Source organism: Chlamydomonas reinhardtii, chromosome 16 (genome assembly GCF_000002595.2).
Source record: "Chlamydomonas reinhardtii strain CC-503 cw92 mt+ chromosome 16, whole genome shotgun sequence".
NCBI classification, from domain to species: Eukaryota; Viridiplantae; Chlorophyta; class Chlorophyceae; order Chlamydomonadales; family Chlamydomonadaceae; genus Chlamydomonas; species Chlamydomonas reinhardtii.
Genome location: NC_057019.1, coordinates 145550 through 163332, shown reverse-complemented (window position 1 = coordinate 163332; position 17783 = coordinate 145550). Strand labels below are relative to the sequence as shown.

Below are 17783 nucleotides of genomic sequence, written 5' to 3'. Positions count from 1 at the left end.
GGGCCAACAAAGTCTCGCCCCAGACATTAGCCCCCGGGAGGAATGTCTAGAAAACGGCCAAAATGGCCAATTAATGTCTGGAGACATTAAGATAGGAGCCCTGCCCTCCAAGGAGGGAGGGGGAAGGGCCGAAGGGGGCGATGTGAGCAGGGCGGGGCAACGGGCGGTTGGCACGCCGGGATGCGCGGCATGCGAGAAGGCAGGCGAAATCGGAGAGCAGGGCGAGAACGGAACAGCAGGAAGGAAGACTTGAAGTGCGACGCAGGATCAGCAGGCAAGTGGGTTGGGCCGGAGGTGGCGCCGGACGTGCGCAGCTGTTGCGCCGAGTTGGGTGCAGGATGTTGTGTGGCAGGAGTTGCAGAAGGGACTTGCCAAAGGATGTCGCAAATGCGATGCAGGGAAGATAGACGCGTCCTCGCTGGCGCAACGGCGCAATAATGCCATGCCCAGAAACGCGCGAGGTGCATCGCCGGGATTCGCAGCTCTGCCAAGTGTATTTGTGCATTCAGCATGTGACAATCATTTAGGCGCAGCCAGCGAGGCCTATGGCGTTGCTACAGCGAGAAGCGACCTGCGTAACGGAGCGATTTGAAGCAGCTGTGCTCGCTAGCGTCCATGAATCGTGTTTATATAGCTTCTATGTACTGAAAAGTATTGTTAAGTATATCGCGGTGTCTACGGCGCCGCGGCAAGAAAAATGCGATGTGGCGTTGCTAAGGACGCGATGAAGGCAAGTTCAGCTCGTTGGCCCCCGACAAGAGCGATATTGGGCGTTATGAACATTTAGCCGCATTTTACATATTTGCAGTGACACTACGGTGCGCGCGACGGCATGCATTCAAGTCGTTTTTCCTCGGGGGCGCCGTTCCGCAGGCTCTCTTTGCTCGCATCGGCCTTTTGTGTTATGAGGAACATTATGCAATTTCGCGCGGGCGCTACGGGCGCGATTTGGGGACTACAGGATTCTGAGACCCGGGGTCACTGAACTGGGTGCAGATGGTTTACTGATGGGCGTCTTAAAGCCGGACAAGCCTGCGGCTTGAGGGGGCCGTAGCTCAGGCCGCGGGGTTTGGGGTGCTTGAGGTGGGGAGGGGTCGGGGGAAGGGAACGCGCAGGCTAAGCAAAAGCGTTGGAAGTTGCATTCATCTTTGCAGCAGCAAGTGAGGGGGGCGCCGACCAGCGCCAACGCTGCAGTAGATGTCAGTAGACACGAAGGAACACGGGGTGCAAGGGTGGGGCAAACGTGGAGGCCATGGGGAGGGGGGGCGGGGCACAGGCGGGGAGGCCCGGTGCGGGCGGGGGCACCCGGTGCGGGCGGGGCCACCAGAGTCACAGGCGGCAAGTGGGACAAGGCCCCCAACAACCGCACAAACGGCTGGCACTCTGTCGAAACGGGCTTGTCCAAAACACGCGGGGTGCCCTCCCGCACAACCAGACGCAACGGCGTGGCCGCGGGATGCAACGTACGGAACCATTCCGCCGCAACCATGGCCCATGACATGTCAGCAGCCAGGTTTCGTATCTTATTTTGGGCGGAAAGCTCAGCCTGAGCTTTCCGCATCGTGAAAGCGCAAAACTTTGATCAGGGGGCAGAGTCCATGGCCCCAACAAAACCCCTTCAACCCGGGTAGGAACGACGTCCCCGCGCGCAAACAGCACGTCCTTAGCTGCAGGATGCCATATTCATGCGCAAACCTGGCTCCCAGCGTGCCAGGCACCGTTCTCATACCCAAACAAGCCGCAAGCTGGGGCTTTAGGGGGTCCCGTGGGGGCCTACTTTTGCTAAAAGCTGAGCTTTAGGGGGCAACCCGAATGCTCAGGAAACGGCCAAACTGGCGGTTTTTTGCTCAATATCATTAAGATACGAACCCTGTCAGCAGCCCACGAGCCCCCAGCACACACCGCACTGCAAGGCCAGCCTGCCGCGCCGTCACGTGCTGCACCAGCGGCAACAGGCCCAAGCACAACGCCCGAAGCATGTGCTTGTTGCCGGGCAGTCCCACAAACTCTAAAGGATAGAGCACCTTGCCCAGGGCGTACGCCGACGCCGCGGCCGCATGAGAACATAGAGAACATAGAGACCGGCATTCGCACCAGCTTGCCCAAGACCCCCAGCACGCCCTCAAACGCAACGGGCAGGGGGGGGGGGGGGGGTTGTGAATACCAGCCCAAGCTAGGGGGGGTTTGCATACCAGTCACCAAAAGACACGCCCAGCGACTTAACCGTGGGCACCACCCGCCACCCCGCCACCCCGGCAGCGCCAGGCACCCCGGCATGCGCGCCACGTGGGGCACTAAGGACGAGCAACAGCGCGGAACGGATAGTGCGTCACCATAGTGCAGTGGGATGTTTCATTTGGCTGGGATGCGCACTCAGGTTGTCACGAAATTTCTCCCCAGTTTCGCAAGCACCGCTCAAATACCACTCATACGTGGCTTAAAAGAATTCAACTGATGCGATACGACCAGGAAATGGTGTGCTGAGGCATGGTGCGGCACCCATCATCCCCTGCCTGCCCTCCAGGCCCCGCTCCCCGCGTACTATCGCCACATTAATACATAGTGCGTATCATTACGCACTGTACAACGTACAATGCAACCCTGCTTAGTGGCGCCAAGCATGACGGCCGCACGGTGTCTCGCTGAGGGCCCCGAACCATTTTGACACTGCACTGACCAACTGGCACACACATGACATCATAACTGATACCTAGCTAACTTCTTGGTCTTCTTCTTTGCAAGAACTGCACGTTTGTGACGTTTGCGGTCTGAGTCCTTCTTCTGCCGTTCAGCACGCTGCGCGTCAGAGTCTTTGGAGCGCGCCTCCCGTTTCCGTTGCGCATCGTGTTGCCGGTGTGCATCACCGTGCGAGCCAGGGCTGGTGCCGGAGGCTGTGGCCGCGGCGGGCGCGCTCAAGCCCGCAGACACCGCGGCGTTGCTGCAAGCAGAGGGGACAGGGCAGGGAAAGCGAGGGCAGAGAAGCAGTCACATTAAACTGACACCCTCGTGTCCATCATCAGGCGGGCAGTGAAGCAAGAACGCAGGCGCCACAGGCACAGCGAACGGGAGAGCTAGGTGTGCGGAGCGACAGGGGGGTTGGAGCTGCAAAGACGCACGCGACTGACCTGGGCGCGGCCACAACGTGCGAGCCAGGGCTGGTGCCGGAGGCAGTGGCCGCGGCGGGCGCGCTCAAGCCCGCAGTCACCGCGGCGTTGCTGCAAGCAGAGAGGACGGGACAGGGAAAGCGAGGGCAGAGAAGCAGTCACATTAAACTGACACCCTCGTGTCCATCATCAGGCGGGCAGTGAAGCAAGAACGCAGGTGCGACAGGCACAGCAATCAGGGGAGCTAGGTGTGCGGAGCGACAGGGGGGGTGGAGCTGCAAAGACGCACGCGACTGACTTGGGCGTGGCCACAACGTGCGAGCCAGGGCTGGTGCCGGAGGCCGTGGCCGCGGCGGGCGCGCTCAAGCCCGCAGTCACCGCGGCGTTGCTGCAAGCAGAGGGGACAGGGACAGGGAAAGCGAGGGCAGAGAAGCAGTCACATTAAACTGACACACGCGTGTCCATCATCAGGCGGGCAGTGAAGCAAGAACGCAGGTGCCACAGGCACAGCAATCAGGAGAGCTAGGTGTGCGGAGCGACAGGGGGGGTGGAGCTGCAAAGACGCACGCGACTGACCTGGGCGCGGCCACAACGTGCGAGCCAGGGCTGGTGCCGGAGGCAGTGGCCGCGGCGGGCGCGCTCAAGCCCGCAGTCACCGCGGCGTTGCTGCAAGCAGAGGGGACAGGGCAGGGAAAGCGAGGGCAGAGAAGCAGTCACATTAAACTGACACACGCGTGTCCATCATCAGGCGGGCAGTGAAGCAAGAACGCAGGCGCCACAGGCACAGCGAACGGGAGAGCTAGGTGTGCGGAGCGACAGGGGGGTTGGAGCTGCAAAGACGCACGCGACTGACCTGGGCGCGGCCACAACGTGCGAGCCAGGGCTGGTGCCGGAGGCCGTGGCCGCGGCGGGCGCGCTCAAGCCCGCAGTCACCGCGGCGTTGCTGCAAGCAGAGGGGACAGGGCAGGGAAAGCGAGGGCAGAGAAGCAGTCACATTAAACTGACACACGCGTGTCCATCATCAGGCGGGCAGTGAAGCAAGAACGCAGGCGCCACAGGCACAGCGAACGGGAGAGCTAGGTGTGCGGAGCGACAGGGGGGTTGGAGCTGCAAAGACGCACGCGACTGACCTGGGCGCGGCCACAACGTGCGAGCCAGGGCTGGTGCCGGAGGCCGTGGCCGCGGCGGGCGCACTCAAGCCCGCAGTCACCGCGGCGTTGCTGCAAGCAGAGGGGACAGGGCAGGGAAAGCGAGGGCAGAGAAGCAGTCACATTAAACTTACACCCTCGTGTCCATCATCAGGCGGGCAGTGAAGCAAGAACGCAGGTGCCACAGGCACAGCAATCAGGAGAGCTAGGTGTGCGGAGCGACAGGGGGGGTGGAGCTGCAAAGACGCACGCGACTGACTTGGGCGTGGCCACAACGTGCGAGCCAGGGCTGGTGCCGGAGGCCGTGGCCGCGGCGGGCGCGCTCAAGCCCGCAGTCACCGCGGCGTTGCTGCAAGCAGAGGGGACAGGGACAGGGAAAGCGAGGGCAGAGAAGCAGTCACATTAAACTGACACACGCGTGTCCATCATCAGGCGGGCAGTGAAGCAAGAACGCAGGTGCCACAGGCACAGCAATCAGGAGAGCTAGGTGTGCGGAGCGACAGGGGGGGTGGAGCTGCAAAGACGCACGCGACTGACCTGGGCGCGGCCACAACGTGCGAGCCAGGGCTGGTGCCGGAGGCAGTGGCCGCGGCGGGCGCGCTCAAGCCCGCAGTCACCGCGGCGTTGCTGCAAGCAGAGGGGACAGGGCAGGGAAAGCGAGGGCAGAGAAGCAGTCACATTAAACTGACACACGCGTGTCCATCATCAGGCGGGCAGTGAAGCAAGAACGCAGGCGCCACAGGCACAGCGAACGGGAGAGCTAGGTGTGCGGAGCGACAGGGGGGTTGGAGCTGCAAAGACGCACGCGACTGACCTGGGCGCGGCCACAACGTGCGAGCCAGGGCTGGTGCCGGAGGCAGTGGCCGCGGCGGGCGCGCTCAAGCCCGCAGTCACCGCGGCGTTGCTGCAAGCAGAGGGGACAGGGCAGGGAAAGCGAGGGCAGAGAAGCAGTCACATTAAACTGACACACGCGTGTCCATCATCAGGCGGGCAGTGAAGCAAGAACGCAGGCGCCACAGGCACAGCGAACGGGAGAGCTAGGTGTGCGGAGCGACAGGGGGGTTGGAGCTGCAAAGACGCACGCGACTGACCTGGGCGCGGCCACAACGTGCGAGCCAGGGCTGGTGCCGGAGGCCGTGGCCGCGGCGGGCGCACTCAAGCCCGCAGTCACCGCGGCGTTGCTGCAAGCAGAGGGGACAGGGCAGGGAAAGCGAGGGCAGAGAAGCAGTCACATTAAACTTACACCCTCGTGTCCATCATCAGGCGGGCAGTGAAGCAAGAACGCAGGTGCCACAGGCACAGCAATCAGGAGAGCTAGGTGTGCGGAGCGACAGGGGGGGTGGAGCTGCAAAGACGCACGCGACTGACCTGGGCGTGGCCACAACGTGCGAGCCAGGGCTGGTGCCGGAGGCCGTGGCCGCGGCGGGCGCGCTCAAGCCCGCAGTCACCGCGGCGTTGCTGCAAGCAGAGGGGACAGGGCAGGGAAAGCGAGGGCAGAGAAGCAGTCACATTAAACTGACACTCTCGTGTCCATCATCAGGCGGGCAGTGAAGCAAGAACGCAGGCGCCACAGGCACAGCGAACGGGAGAGCTAGGTGTGCGGAGCGACAGGGGGGTTGGAGCTGCAAAGACGCACGCGACTGACCTGGGCGCGGCCACAACGTGCGAGCCAGGGCTGGTGCCGGAGGCCGTGGCCGCGGCGGGCGCGCTCGAGCCCGCAGTCACCGCGGCTTTGCTGCAAGCAGAGGGGACAGGGCAGGGAAAGCGAGGGCAGAGAAGCAGTCACATTAAACTGACACTCTCGTGTCCATCATCAGGCGGGCAGTGAAGCAAGAACGCAGGCGCCACAGGCACAGCGAACGGGAGAGCTAGGTGTGCGGAGCGACAGGGGGGTTGGAGCTGCAAAGACGCACGCGACTGACCTGGGCGCGGCCACAACGTGCGAGCCAGGGCTGGTGCCGGAGGCCGTGGCCGCGGCGGGCGCGCTCAAGCCCGCAGTCACCGCGGCGTTGCTGCAAGCAGAGGGGACAGGGCAGGGAAAGCGAGGGCAGAGAAGCAGTCACATTAAACTGACACACGCGTGTCCATCATCAGGCAGGCAGTGAAGCAAGAACGCAGGTGCCACAGGCACAGCAATCAGGAGAGCTAGGTGTGCGGAGCGACAGGGGGGGTGGAGCTGCAAAGACGCACGCGACTGACCTGGGCGCGGCCACAACGTGCGAGCCAGGGCTGGTGCCGGAGGCCGTGGCCGCGTAGGCCGCGGCGGGCGCGCTCAAGCCTGCAGTCACCGCGGCGTTGCTGCAAGCAGAGGGGACAGGGCAGGGAAAGCGAGGGCAGAGAAGCAGTCACATTAAACTGACACTCTCGTGTCCATCATCAGGCGGGCAGTGAAGCAAGAACGCAGGCGCCACAGGCACAGCGAACGGGAGAGCTAGGTGTGCGGAGCGACAGGGGGGTTGGAGCTGCAAAGACGCACGCGACTGACCTGGGCGCGGCCACAACGTGCGAGCCAGGGCTGGTGCCGGATGCCGTGGCCGCGGCGGGCGCGCTCGAGCCCGCAGTCACCGCGGCGTTGCTGCAAGCAGAGGGGACAGGGCAGGGAAAGCGAGGGCAGAGAAGCAGTCACATTAAACTGACACTCTCGTGTCCATCATCAGGCGGGCAGTGAAGCAAGAACGCAGCCGCCACAGGCACAGCGAACGGGAGAGCTAGGTGTGCGGAGCGACAGGGGGGTTGGAGCTGCAAAGACGCACGCGACTGACCTGGGCGCGGCCACAACGTGCGAGCCAGGGCTGGTGCCGGAGGCCGTGGCCGCGGCGGGCGCACTCAAGCCCGCAGTCACCGCGGCGTTGCTGCAAGCAGAGGGGACAGGGCAGGGAAAGCGAGGGCAGAGAAGCAGTCACATTAAACTGACACACGCGTGTCCATCATCAGGCGGGCAGTGAAGCAAGAACGCAGGCGCCACAGGCACAGCGAACGGGAGAGCTAGGTGTGCGGAGCGACAGGGGGGTTGGAGCTGCAAAGACGCACGCGACTGACCTGGGCGCGGCCACAACGTGCGAGCCAGGGCTGGTGCCGGAGGCAGTGGCCGCGGCGGGCGCGCTCGAGCCCGCAGTCACCGCGGCGTTGCTGCAAGCAGAGGGTACGGGGCAGGGAAAGCGAGGGCAGAGAAGCAGTTAGATTTAACAGAGCGCTGTGTCCCTCATCAGGCATGGCGCAGGGGCGAGGTGGCTGGGCAGAGAATCACGGGGCGGTGGCGCTGCGGAGATGCAACTGACCTGGCCACGGCCACCACGCTCAAGGCCGTCGTTGCTGCGGCAACGGGCCCTGCGGCCATTGCTTTACCACCTGTGCACACCTTGACTGCTGAGGTGACCAGGGCCAGGCGATGTGGGGTTCGGACACTGACTGTGCAGTCCGCTGGCTGGAATGTGCTGATGGCGTTTCTCAGTTCCTGCACTGATGCTGTAGAGAGCTTTGGTACGCCCTCCAACAGCACATCATCGACAATAGCTGCCACGAAGCTCCCTCCACTGGGGAAGGTCAACCTGACAGGGAAAGCTGGTGTATGCCCATGCCTATGGGAGTGTACGTGCCCAAGCTTGCACGCATACACCCCACATGCCTTGACGAACCCAGTCGTTCTCCTGCAGTCCGGCTTCTCACAGACAGGCACCCATGGTGGCGCCCCTTTCACAGCCTCCAGCGTCAACCTGTTGGCAATGACCGGCCGCTAAATCGAATGTGGGCAACGGCACACTGGACTGGACAACTTACAGTTGAGCGTTGAAGTTTGAGGCGCCCTCGGTCCATGCAGAAGTCAACTGAACTGTCTCTCCGGTCACTGCTGGACCCCGATACCCCTCCTTGCGGTACTGTTTTTGCCGCTTCGCATGCTTTTCGTTCGCAGCGGCCTTGTCCTCCACGGTCATCGCCGCGCGCTTCAGCCGTTTCCGGTCCGCATCCTTCTTCTGGCGCTCCGTACGCTGCTCCAAGGTTTCATCTGAGCGCTCACTTCGTTTCTGCGCGGCTCCCGCTGTGTCAACGTACGCTTCCGCGCGAACTCGCAGCATTCCGTTGCCGTTAGCTTTAACGACGCTCGTTCAACATGCTAGAAAACAGGATGTACAGAGTACGTAGCCTTGCTTGAAGTGCATCAAAGCAGCGAGGCAAGTTCGACGTTACCGGGCTTGCGTCCGCACCGGGCTTTCATCCGCTCCAGAAGCGATGTGATATGTTGTGGAGAGTCTTAAAGGGACACAATCCACGCATGCCGCCTCTTGCAGGTGCGGCCCAACGTTTCGCCCTCCATTGTGTATCTGTCATTGCGCCGCGCGCCTGATCACTTTCTCAGGCATTAGTTTGATGCATGCTGTTCATCCATGTGAATGATACTGCACGACAACGCGAGCCGCTGCGTCCACGAGCGCGAACATCGCTCGGGACATTTTATCCTAGTTTGCGCCCAGGCGTCCGCGTGGCCAGGTTCGCGTGCCTATCTTCTTATTCCATAATAGTCGTATGTGTGCGTATACGTGCGCGTGCGTTGTGTGCTTGTGGCGGGAGCGAGGTCCTTGTGACCCGGGGTCGGAGCAAGTCCTTCTGCTCGCTTGAGTGCCGCTGCGAGCTGCGTTAGTCCGCAGTGGTAGCGCTCTATCGCTTTGCGTTGCGAGCGCGCGTGTTGTGTGCGTGTGCGTGCGTGTCGAGTGCGCATGTTGTGTGCGACGCGCTCGCGGGGCGCTAAGAGCTGTTTTAGTCCTTTGTGTTTGCGTTCTATCGCTTCGTGTTGCGTGTGCGTGTGTCGTGTGCGTGTGGCGTGAGCGAGTTCCCGGCGACCCAGGGTCGCGACAGAGTCTCGTTTGGCTGTCCAAAAGTCTTAGTCCTCCGCTCGGCTCTCCACTAGCGTTCCGAGGAGCTACGGCGACTGTCCCTTCAATTGTAATTCGCATCCTTAAAGCCCATGCTGATTTCTGGGGCCGGCTGCAATCATATGTCAGTCTCGGCCTCCGCCCGAAAGCCTGGGCCACGGTGCCTGCGCACCATCCGTTCCTCTCGCGGGGTGCGGGTGACTGTGTGCTGCTAGTGTTGCCTGATGATGTGGGCTCCCCGCCCCCCTCGCCTTAATTTGCTCGTGGGTGGTGGGAGCGGTGTGCCTCTGGTGTGTGCGCTGTGGGTGTGGGGCGTCGGCGTGGGCGTCGCCGGACTACGTGCCCGGTGTACCTGCGTTGACGCCTCGCCGGTTTGATTGCGCCTCGTGCGCTAGTGCGGTTTGCTGTACGTTGGTGGGGCTTTGGCGGGCTTGAGCTTAGCTTCGACTCGCTGTGCAGCTGCCGAGACATGCATTATGCGAAGACCTGTTGCACGGTTGTGGAAGGTCGGTAGCCAACTGGGGGGAGGGTGGTTTCCTTTCGGGCCGGAGATGGTCCCTCTTGACCTGGGTGCACGGGCACCCTTGCTTGGTCGGATTGTCCCTTCTTTGTAATATCGCAACCTTAAAGCCGGGGTCCGTACGGACCCCGGTGCAAGACGTCTGTGGGGTTGTCCCTCCAAGGAGGGAGGGGGAAGGCGTGTCGATGTGAGCAGGTCGGGGCAACGGGGGGTGATGTGAGCAGGATGGGGCACAGGGCAGTTGGCACGCCGGGATGCGCGGCATGTGAGAAGGCAGGCGGATGCTGATGACAGGCCGAGGACTGAACAGCAGGAAGCAAGACTTGAAGTGCAAAGCCCGAGCAGCAGGCAAGTAGGCAGTGCCAGCGGGACCGGAGGTGTCGCTGGTTGTGTGCAGCTGTTGCGCCGAGTGGGCTGCAGGAGTTTGTGTGATGTAACTTGCAGAAGGGAATTGTCATAGCATGTCGCAAATGCTGTGCAGGGAAGACATGTGTCCTCGGTGGCGCAAGGGCGTAATGCCATGCCCAGAAACGCGCGAGGTGCATCGCACGGATTTGCACCTGTGACTCTGGTCGAACAGCGTCTGCGATATGCCAAAGTCATTTAGGCGCGGCCAGCGAGGCCTATGGCGTTGCCATAGGGGGTCCGTACGGGGGTCCGTACGGACCCCGGTGCAAGACGTCTGTGGGGTTGTCCCTCCCAGGAGGGAGGGGGAAGGTGGTGCCGGATGTGCGTAGCTGTTGCGCCGAGTTGGCTGCCGGATTTTGTGTGGTAGAACTTGCAGAAGGGACTTGCCAAAGGATGTCGGGAATGCTGTGCAGGGAAGATGGACGCGTCCTCGCCGGCGCAACGGCGCTACAATGCCATGCCCAGAAACGCGCGAGGTGCATCGCCGGGATTTGCAGCTCTGTCAAGTCTAGCAGCGCCGTATATATGTCAAAGTCATTTAGGCGCGGCCAGCGAGGCCTATGGCGTTGCAACAGCGGGGAGCGACCTGCGCTATGCCGCGACGTGAAGCAGCTGTGGTCGTTAGCGTGCACGATTTGTTGTTATGACGTGTATATATAACAAAACGTATTGTGAAGTATATCGCGGTGTCTATGTCGCCGCGGCAAGGGAATGCGATGTGGCGTTGCTGAGGACGCGATGAAGGCAGGTTCCGCTCGTTAGCCCCCGACACGAACGATATTGGGCATTATGAACATTTAGCCGCATTGTATGTATTTGCAGTGACACAACGGTGCGCGCGACGGCATGCACTGAAGTCGTTTTCCTCGGGGACGCCGTTTCGCAGGCTCTCTTTGCTCGCATGAGCCTTTGGTATTATGAGGAACATTACGGAAATGCGCGCGGGCGCTACAGGCGCTGGAACCTGGGGCTACACCGTGCCGAGACCACGGGTCACTGCGATCTTAGGATTGGGTACAGATGGTTTACTGATGGGCGTCTTAACAATAGGTGAGCTTGTGGTACCGCGGTTGTGTGTTTCCTCAAAGGTTACTAGTTACGTGGTGGGTGCGCCCCATTGCCGCAGTAACCCCGGTTGGGCTGCGATGGTTCTACGCTCGTATGCCCGACGGGTCTAAGCTTCAATGTGTCGGCCGCAACAGTCCTTAACTGAACTCTGATACTAACTCCTGTCTCAGTGTCTCTGGCTTTTTGCGAGCCCTTGTAATGAACAGTGTGCCCCGGTCTGCCCCTCAGCCACCATCGGGGTTTTCCAAGACCCGGGAAACAGTAGTGCCTGGGTGCTTTATGCCTGGCATCCCACGCATCCCCCGCCCTCCCTGGGGCGGGCCGCCGACCCGCCGTATTCACCTCAACATGCTCGAGCAAGCAGCCATGATCAACGTCATCCCTGAACGCCTCGCATCTGCTCCGTGCTTCACGGCTGCTCAGGGCTGCCATGCACGTACATCCCTGCTACCCCGCTGTGGCTGTCAGGCCAACGTGCAGGCCAGGTTCGGCTGACCAGTAAGCCAGTACCCAAGGGGGCCTATTGCAGCATCCCCCTTGGCAACCCAAGATGCTCGAGCAAAGATTACAACAGTGGTGTCCTCCATCAGCCCCCACTTGCACATGGTAGTCATGGACGCGGGCGACGACTAAGCACTAAGCCATAGGGTAAGATGCGAGGCGCTGGTCCGTCATGACAGCAGCAAGCTTGTCCAAAAGCACGACAAAAGTGACAACAACTGGCGGCACTCGGGCCTGACAACCTTGACGGCCGCACGAGTGCCCCTCTCCCACACGATCTATCTCAGGGCCATGCCGAAAACCTCCTCCTCCAGCAGCTTCCTCTCAGCAGCAAACATCCAAACGCCTGGCCTGCTCCAACTCTGCCCCGCCTTTGCGGCGGCGTGGCACCCTCCACATCCCTCTTAACCGGTCTCACCCTGAAGCAGTCCGTCCTACTCACAGGCGGCTGCCGTCATCCAGTCCCAGCCCTAGCGTCCTAGCTTGTACATTAACTTGCACGCTAGCTGGAATCATCGCTGGCTGAAGTCAAAGGCAAACATGTCGAACCCGATGTCCATCGCAACGTCGCACACTTTGTCGTGTACGCATAGCTGCCAGCGTCCAGCACACAAAGCTGGCAGCCTCCCTGAGAGGCAAATCGGGAGGCTGCACGGCGGGTGCTGGACGCTGCCAGCTATGCGCACACATTGTAGAGGGACAAGGTGCGCGACGTTGCGAAGGACATCGGGTTCGACATGTTCACCTTTGACTTCAGCCAGCGATGCTTCAAGCTAGCGTGCAAGTTGGCGTACAAGCAGGGACGCCAGTGCTGGGCAACCGCCTGTGAGTAGGACGGACTGCTTCAGGGTGAGACCGGTTAGGAGGGATGTGGAGGGCGCCACGTCAAGCCCGACGGTGAGGAGCACAGGCGGCGTGTACCGGCCGCCGATGCCCTGCACCCGGAACACAAAGGCCAGCAGGAACAGCGCCGGGCCGCAGAGACGGAGGGCTGCGATGCCCACCTCGCCGTCCACTAGTCAGCTCTTCTTCTTTTCCTCCGGCGTGACCTGCTGGGGCATGTGCCAGGAGGGCAGGAGGGCAGGAGTAGACCCGTAGATGCAAAGGTCAGTTCACAGCGCAGGTCGCCATAGGCCAGGACCCCAATGCACACGCACAATGCATGTCCGTGCACGAGCCTGCCCGCCCAAGCCAGCGCCGGCAGAGCCATTGCCACCCCATCCCACCCTGCCCAAACCCTGGAACGGGCTCCCTCGCGTATGGGGAAGCGGGCGGCATACTTGTGTCCTGTACCCTTCGTGGCCAGCCACCCATCCCACCCTCCTGTGCACCCATGCATGCACCCTCCTATGAAAACACCCCGCCGAACCCTCCCCCATTTTCCCCGCCTCCACCTCCTCCGCTCCATGGTTGCACCTGACAGGTTGCTCACCGGCTTGGGGGCGCCACATACACGGACGGGCGGCGTGTACGTGGCGTCCTTGTACACCTTGTCCATGATCTCATCTGGGGACAGCCTCTTCTCCAAGTCTGCAAAAGGAGGCATTGGGATGGCAGCGTTGGCACCCGGACACGCGAGGGGTGTCCGCACCGTTGCTTACCGGCCTGCTTAGTCAGCTGCATAGTCTGCAGCTTCGCTTGTAGTTGGCGTGTCGCAGCTTCGGCCTCGCGCGTCGCAGCTTCGGACGCGCGTGCCGCAGCTTCGGACGCGCGTGTCGCAGCTTCGGCCGCGCGTGTCGCTGCGTCCGATCTCCTCTGTTTCTCGCGCTCAATCTTCTGTTTCTCGCGCTCGAGATCAATTAGACGAGAAATCTCAGAATGATTCATCCTCCCCTGATTCATCTCAGGGCTTTGCTCAGGGCTGGGCTTAGGGGTTCGGGGCTCCCGCAGCGACCTCAGAGAGGTGTGACTTACAGGCCGTTTCCACTCGGCTCCACTAACTACAGTCTCACGAAGCCAGAAAGCGTTGCTGGAAGTGTGGGTTGAGTTTCTGGTCTTTCTGGTCTTGTTTCACTGAGTGGTTAGCGGATAGTCAGTGCAAGGTTTGGGGCGAAGCGACTTGCGAGGTCCCATTTCCGCCTGTCCGCCGAAATCCCGGAGTCCGCCCATGTTAGTCAGTATTGCTGCAAACAAAGCTCAGTATACAGTAGTACAGCTTCCACCGTCTCGATAGGCTTTGAGCCAGCGAGGAGTTCCGCGAAACAAGCGCCACTCTGACCCGCTGGTCTTTTCTTGCCCGGTATCGCCCTTTCCTTCTGCACTTCGCTCTTGCGACCTACTCTACTTATTCCGGAGTCTACCCAGAGGTCTGTGCTGGAAGGCCGGTCGCTGGCCCACTGCGTTGCCCTGTCGAAAGGCACCGCCAACCATGCACCCAAACGCACGCTGGTGTACCGTCTGGTCGACAGCGACAGCGAGGATAGCAACGTCATGTGCACTGCGCAGACGGAGACCGGAGGAGCAGGTGGGTGGGCGGACTGGGTGCATAGGCGGGCCGCGCGTGTGTGGGGATTGTGCGAGTGGTGGATCACGGTGTCAACAGCGGCGACGATTGGCGGACAACGCTCGGAAGGGGCTGTATTATGCCCGACCAAGCAAAGTCCCCAAACGCGAAATCCATGGCCATGGCAGGGGTTGGGTTGGGGAGGAGCGGGTGACCGGGGGGCCGTGGGAGGGCGTTGCCACAGGGTAGGAGGTGGAAGCAGGCCAGAGGTTGGATGGTCGCGGGCGGTGGTGCCTGGCGCTGTCTGTGACGCATGCGCCGCCGCCGCGGTCGCGGATGTGAGCCCTGCTCCTGCCTGTGCCAGCGACTCCGAGGATTGGCCCAACACGGCCGCGACGCTGAGGGCCATCCGCGATAAGGGGGGGCGGGATTCAGCAGACGAGTGCGAAGAGGGGCAGCTGCCAGCAGCGGCGCCACAGCAGCAGGCAGCAGTCAGGGCGAGGGCGATGTGGAGGGCGATGTGGAGGTGGAGGGTGAGGGCGAGGACGGGCGAGGAAGCGGAGGCTGACTCGCGGCTGTGGGGCTACCAGATAGGTGACCTGCTGGAGGAGGTCGGGCTGGGTGACGGCATCGAGGCGGCCAAGTGGGTCTGGTCTGAAAGTGAGTAAGTGACAGACAGATGGGGTGTGCTCTCTGGCTGGTGACGACATCGATGCGCCGCAGCTGCAGCATAGCAGCTTGCAACACACGCGACGCGACATTCCGCTACCCTGCACGGAGTACCCCGCACTGACGTGACCCCTTGCTGACGCCCCACCCCTACTGCACCCCTGCTGCCCCCATGCTGTCCCCTCTTCCTTGGGCCATGCTGTGCTGTGCAGCCACGAGGGCGTCATGTCGTACAGGCGCGATTAGCTGCTGGCCAACGGGGCGCTGTACGGCACGGCGCTGGCGGCGGGGCTGCAGCACCACCTGGGGGGCGCCGTACGACATGACGCGCGTGCTGTGCGGGCAGCGGCGCTGGGCGGCGGCGGCGGCGGCGGCGGATGATGATGATGATGATGTGACGGACCAAGCAGGCCGTGAAGATGACCCGGGCTCAGTGCGTGCGCGTGGCGTGGCGACTGACCTCCCCTTCGCCCTCGCCCTTGCCCGCCACAGCACCCCTAGCCGCGCTGCCGCGTTGCTTGCCTTGCCACCTGCCGCTGCTTCATATAGTACATGTGACACTTGCCCCTACACGATCCTGTACGGACTGTGCTTCCCCTCGCCTTGCCACAACACACACAGGAGTCCGTGGTAAGCGCCTGGCTGCCAGCGTGGAGGCGCTGGTGGGGTGCCACCTGGCGGCAGCGCCGGCAGTAGCAGCGCCGGCAGTAGCAGCGCCGGCAGTAGCAGGTGTGGGTGCTACTACTGCAGCGGCCACCAGGCATGCCGGGCGCCTGCGATGCTGATGGAGCTCCGCGCCCTGGCGCTGGAGGTGCAAGGTGACAGCAGTGGCGGCATATCCCCTCCGCACAGCGGCACGGCAGGCTGCAGCGGCGGCGGTGGCGGCGGCGGCGGCGGCGGCGGCGGTGGCGGCGCTGTGGCGCAGCGAGCGGCGGTGGCGGCGATGGCCGCGGCCACCGGGTACTGCTTCCGCGACGGCGCCCTGGCGGCATGCGCGGTGACGCATGTGAGCTGGCCCGCGCTGGCGCCCTGGACGGCGATTGCGGTGGAGGGCGACTGCGATACAGCTACTGCCGGCGCAGCCACTGCCAGCGCGGCTGCTGCTACTGCCGCTCCCAGGGGCACGAGGGGCGCAGGCGGGCACTACCAGATGCTAGCGGCGCTGTGGGGTATCGGTGAGTGAGGGCAAAGGCAAGGGAAAGGGCAAGGGAAAGGGCAAGGGCCAGGGCAAGGGCAAGGGAAAGGGCAAGGGAAAGGGCAAGGGAAAGGGCAAAGGCAAGGGAAAGGGCAAGGGCAAGGGCAAGGGCAAGGGCCAGGGAAAGGGCAAGGGCAAGGGCCAGGGAAAGGGCAAGGGAAAGGGAAAGGGAAAGGGAAAGGGAAAGGGCAAGGGAAAGGGCAAGGGAAAGGGCACTGGAAGGGAGCGGAGGGTGGGAAGGAATGAAGGGGAAGGGGTGGGCCGGTCGCGCACTGGTGGGGACGGCCTGTGGGACAGCAGTGGCGGAGGCTGCACTGGGTGCCATCTGGCTGGACAGCGGCGGCGAGTGACCTGGCGGCGTGCGAGCAGGTGGGCAGGCCTAAGTTGTGTGTGTGGGTACATGTGTATGTGTATGTGTACATGTGTATGTGTGTGTGTGTGTGTTTGTATGTGTGCGCGAGGCGTGCGGGGCGTGTGCAGGTGTTGTTGTCACACGTAGGTGTGGCTGGCACGCACATCGTACCTCGCACATTGGTCGTGCACGTGAGTCACAACTGCCTTGGTACACGCTCATGCCCCACAGGCGTTCAGGCGGCTCCGCCTGAATCATCCGGAGGTCGCCACCGCAGCAGCGGCATCAGCGGCGGCGGCCACGGCAGGCGGCTCGTATGACGCAACCGCCGCCTCTGCGCGCCCACATCGGGCGCCCTGGAAAGCAAGGGCCAGCAGGACCAGCGCCGGGCCGCAGAGAGGGAGGGCTGCGATGTCCACCTCGCCGTCCACTGCTAGTCAGCTCTTCTTCGTTTCCTGTGGCGTGACCTGCTGGGGCATGTGCCAGGAGGGCAGGAGTAGACCCGTAGATGCAAAGGTCAGTCACAGCGCAGGTCGCCATAGGCCAAGACCCGAATGCACATGCACAATGCATGTTCATGCACGAGCCCGCCCGCCCAAGCCAGCGCCGGCAGAGCCATTGCCACCCCATCCCACCCTGCCCAAACCCTGGCGCCTTCGAGCCCGGGAATGGGGCGGGAGCCAGGCGGTGCAGGGGATGGGGCGGGGGGCAGGCGGTGCAGGGGATGGGATTGGAGGCAGGCGGTGCGCAAAAGCTGTGGTAGGCAGTGTTTGCGTGGCCCACAGAAGTGGGGCGGGGCTGGAGTCGGCGGCTCGTGGATGTGGATGGTTGCAAGGCGGGTGTCGTTGAGGCCGTGCAGTCTGAATGTAGGCGGAGGAGTGGCGGTGGGGCGGGACTACCCGGGTTGCTGCTGGGGACGCGGAGCTTGTGACAGGTCCCGACCTTAATCGGCTGACAAATATGCGGCCACGCGGACGGATGTTCAGGTTTCGGCACTGAGAAGTGAGAACGCTGCAGGGCCTTGTGTGCAAGAAACGCATGACAGGAGAAGGTCAACACGGAGTCACGGACGCGGTTCGGGTAGCACGTACGGCTGTAGAACAGGGTACGGCCGACTAGCCGAGCGTAGCCATGACTGTCTTCAAGCGTGGCTATCGTTTATCTTTTGGGCGGTGGCGCGAGATTTATAATGCAAGCTTAGGTACTCTGCAAGCGTAAGCGTGGGCAGGCAGGGGTGGCACACACTGCGGTGCGTGCGCTCACCCATGCCGTAGACGGCCCCTCCTGCCCCCCTCGTTGCGGGATTTCAGATTTCCAAATGACATCCACTCGTGCCGTTGCTTTCACCCAAGCCATACAGCCCCTTTCGGGTTGATCCCTCCAAGGTGACTCACAGCGCCCTCCCGTTCAGCCATGCACTGATGTCGCATGCAATTCTGGCCTCCTGAAAGCGACCTTTGTGGCCCCTACAGAGGTTCTTGAATTGAATACGATTGGAGCTTCGAAG

At 62.5% G+C, this 17783-nt stretch overlaps 3 protein-coding genes across 3 annotated transcripts; 2 read left to right on the top strand and 1 right to left on the bottom strand.

Moving 5' to 3' along the window:
- Nucleotides 1–1515: 1515 nt before the first annotated feature.
- CHLRE_16g695150v5 (uncharacterized protein) lies at nt 1516–7797 on the bottom strand. The gene is made up of 18 exons (XM_043071800.1): nt 7531–7797; nt 7292–7381; nt 7015–7104; nt 6738–6827; nt 6452–6550; nt 6175–6264; nt 5898–5987; nt 5621–5710; nt 5344–5433; nt 5067–5156; nt 4790–4879; nt 4512–4601; nt 4235–4324; nt 3958–4047; nt 3681–3770; nt 3403–3492; nt 3126–3215; nt 1516–2938 (listed from the first exon to the last, which is right to left on the bottom strand). The coding sequence occupies exons 1-18, from the start codon at nt 7587–7589 to the stop codon at nt 2698–2700; spliced, it is 1749 nt and encodes a 582-aa protein (XP_042915277.1). The 5' UTR covers nt 7590–7797; the 3' UTR covers nt 1516–2697.
- A 2620-nt stretch (nt 7798–10417) lies between these two features.
- CHLRE_16g695202v5 (uncharacterized protein) lies at nt 10418–11327 on the top strand. Its single transcript, XM_043071802.1, has one exon. The coding sequence runs from the start codon at nt 10467–10469 to the stop codon at nt 10653–10655; it is 189 nt and encodes a 62-aa protein (XP_042915276.1). The 5' UTR covers nt 10418–10466; the 3' UTR covers nt 10656–11327.
- Nucleotides 11328–13737: 2410 nt separating this feature from the next.
- Nucleotides 13738–17713, top strand: CHLRE_16g695200v5 (uncharacterized protein). The gene is made up of 6 exons (XM_043071801.1): nt 13738–14081; nt 14655–14720; nt 14942–14965; nt 15351–15458; nt 15593–16467; nt 16714–17713. Exons 1-5 carry the CDS (start codon nt 14048–14050, stop codon nt 15910–15912), a joined length of 552 nt encoding a protein of 183 aa, XP_042915275.1. The 5' UTR covers nt 13738–14047; the 3' UTR covers nt 15913–16467; nt 16714–17713.
- The last annotated feature ends 70 nt before the right edge of the window (nt 17714–17783 follow it).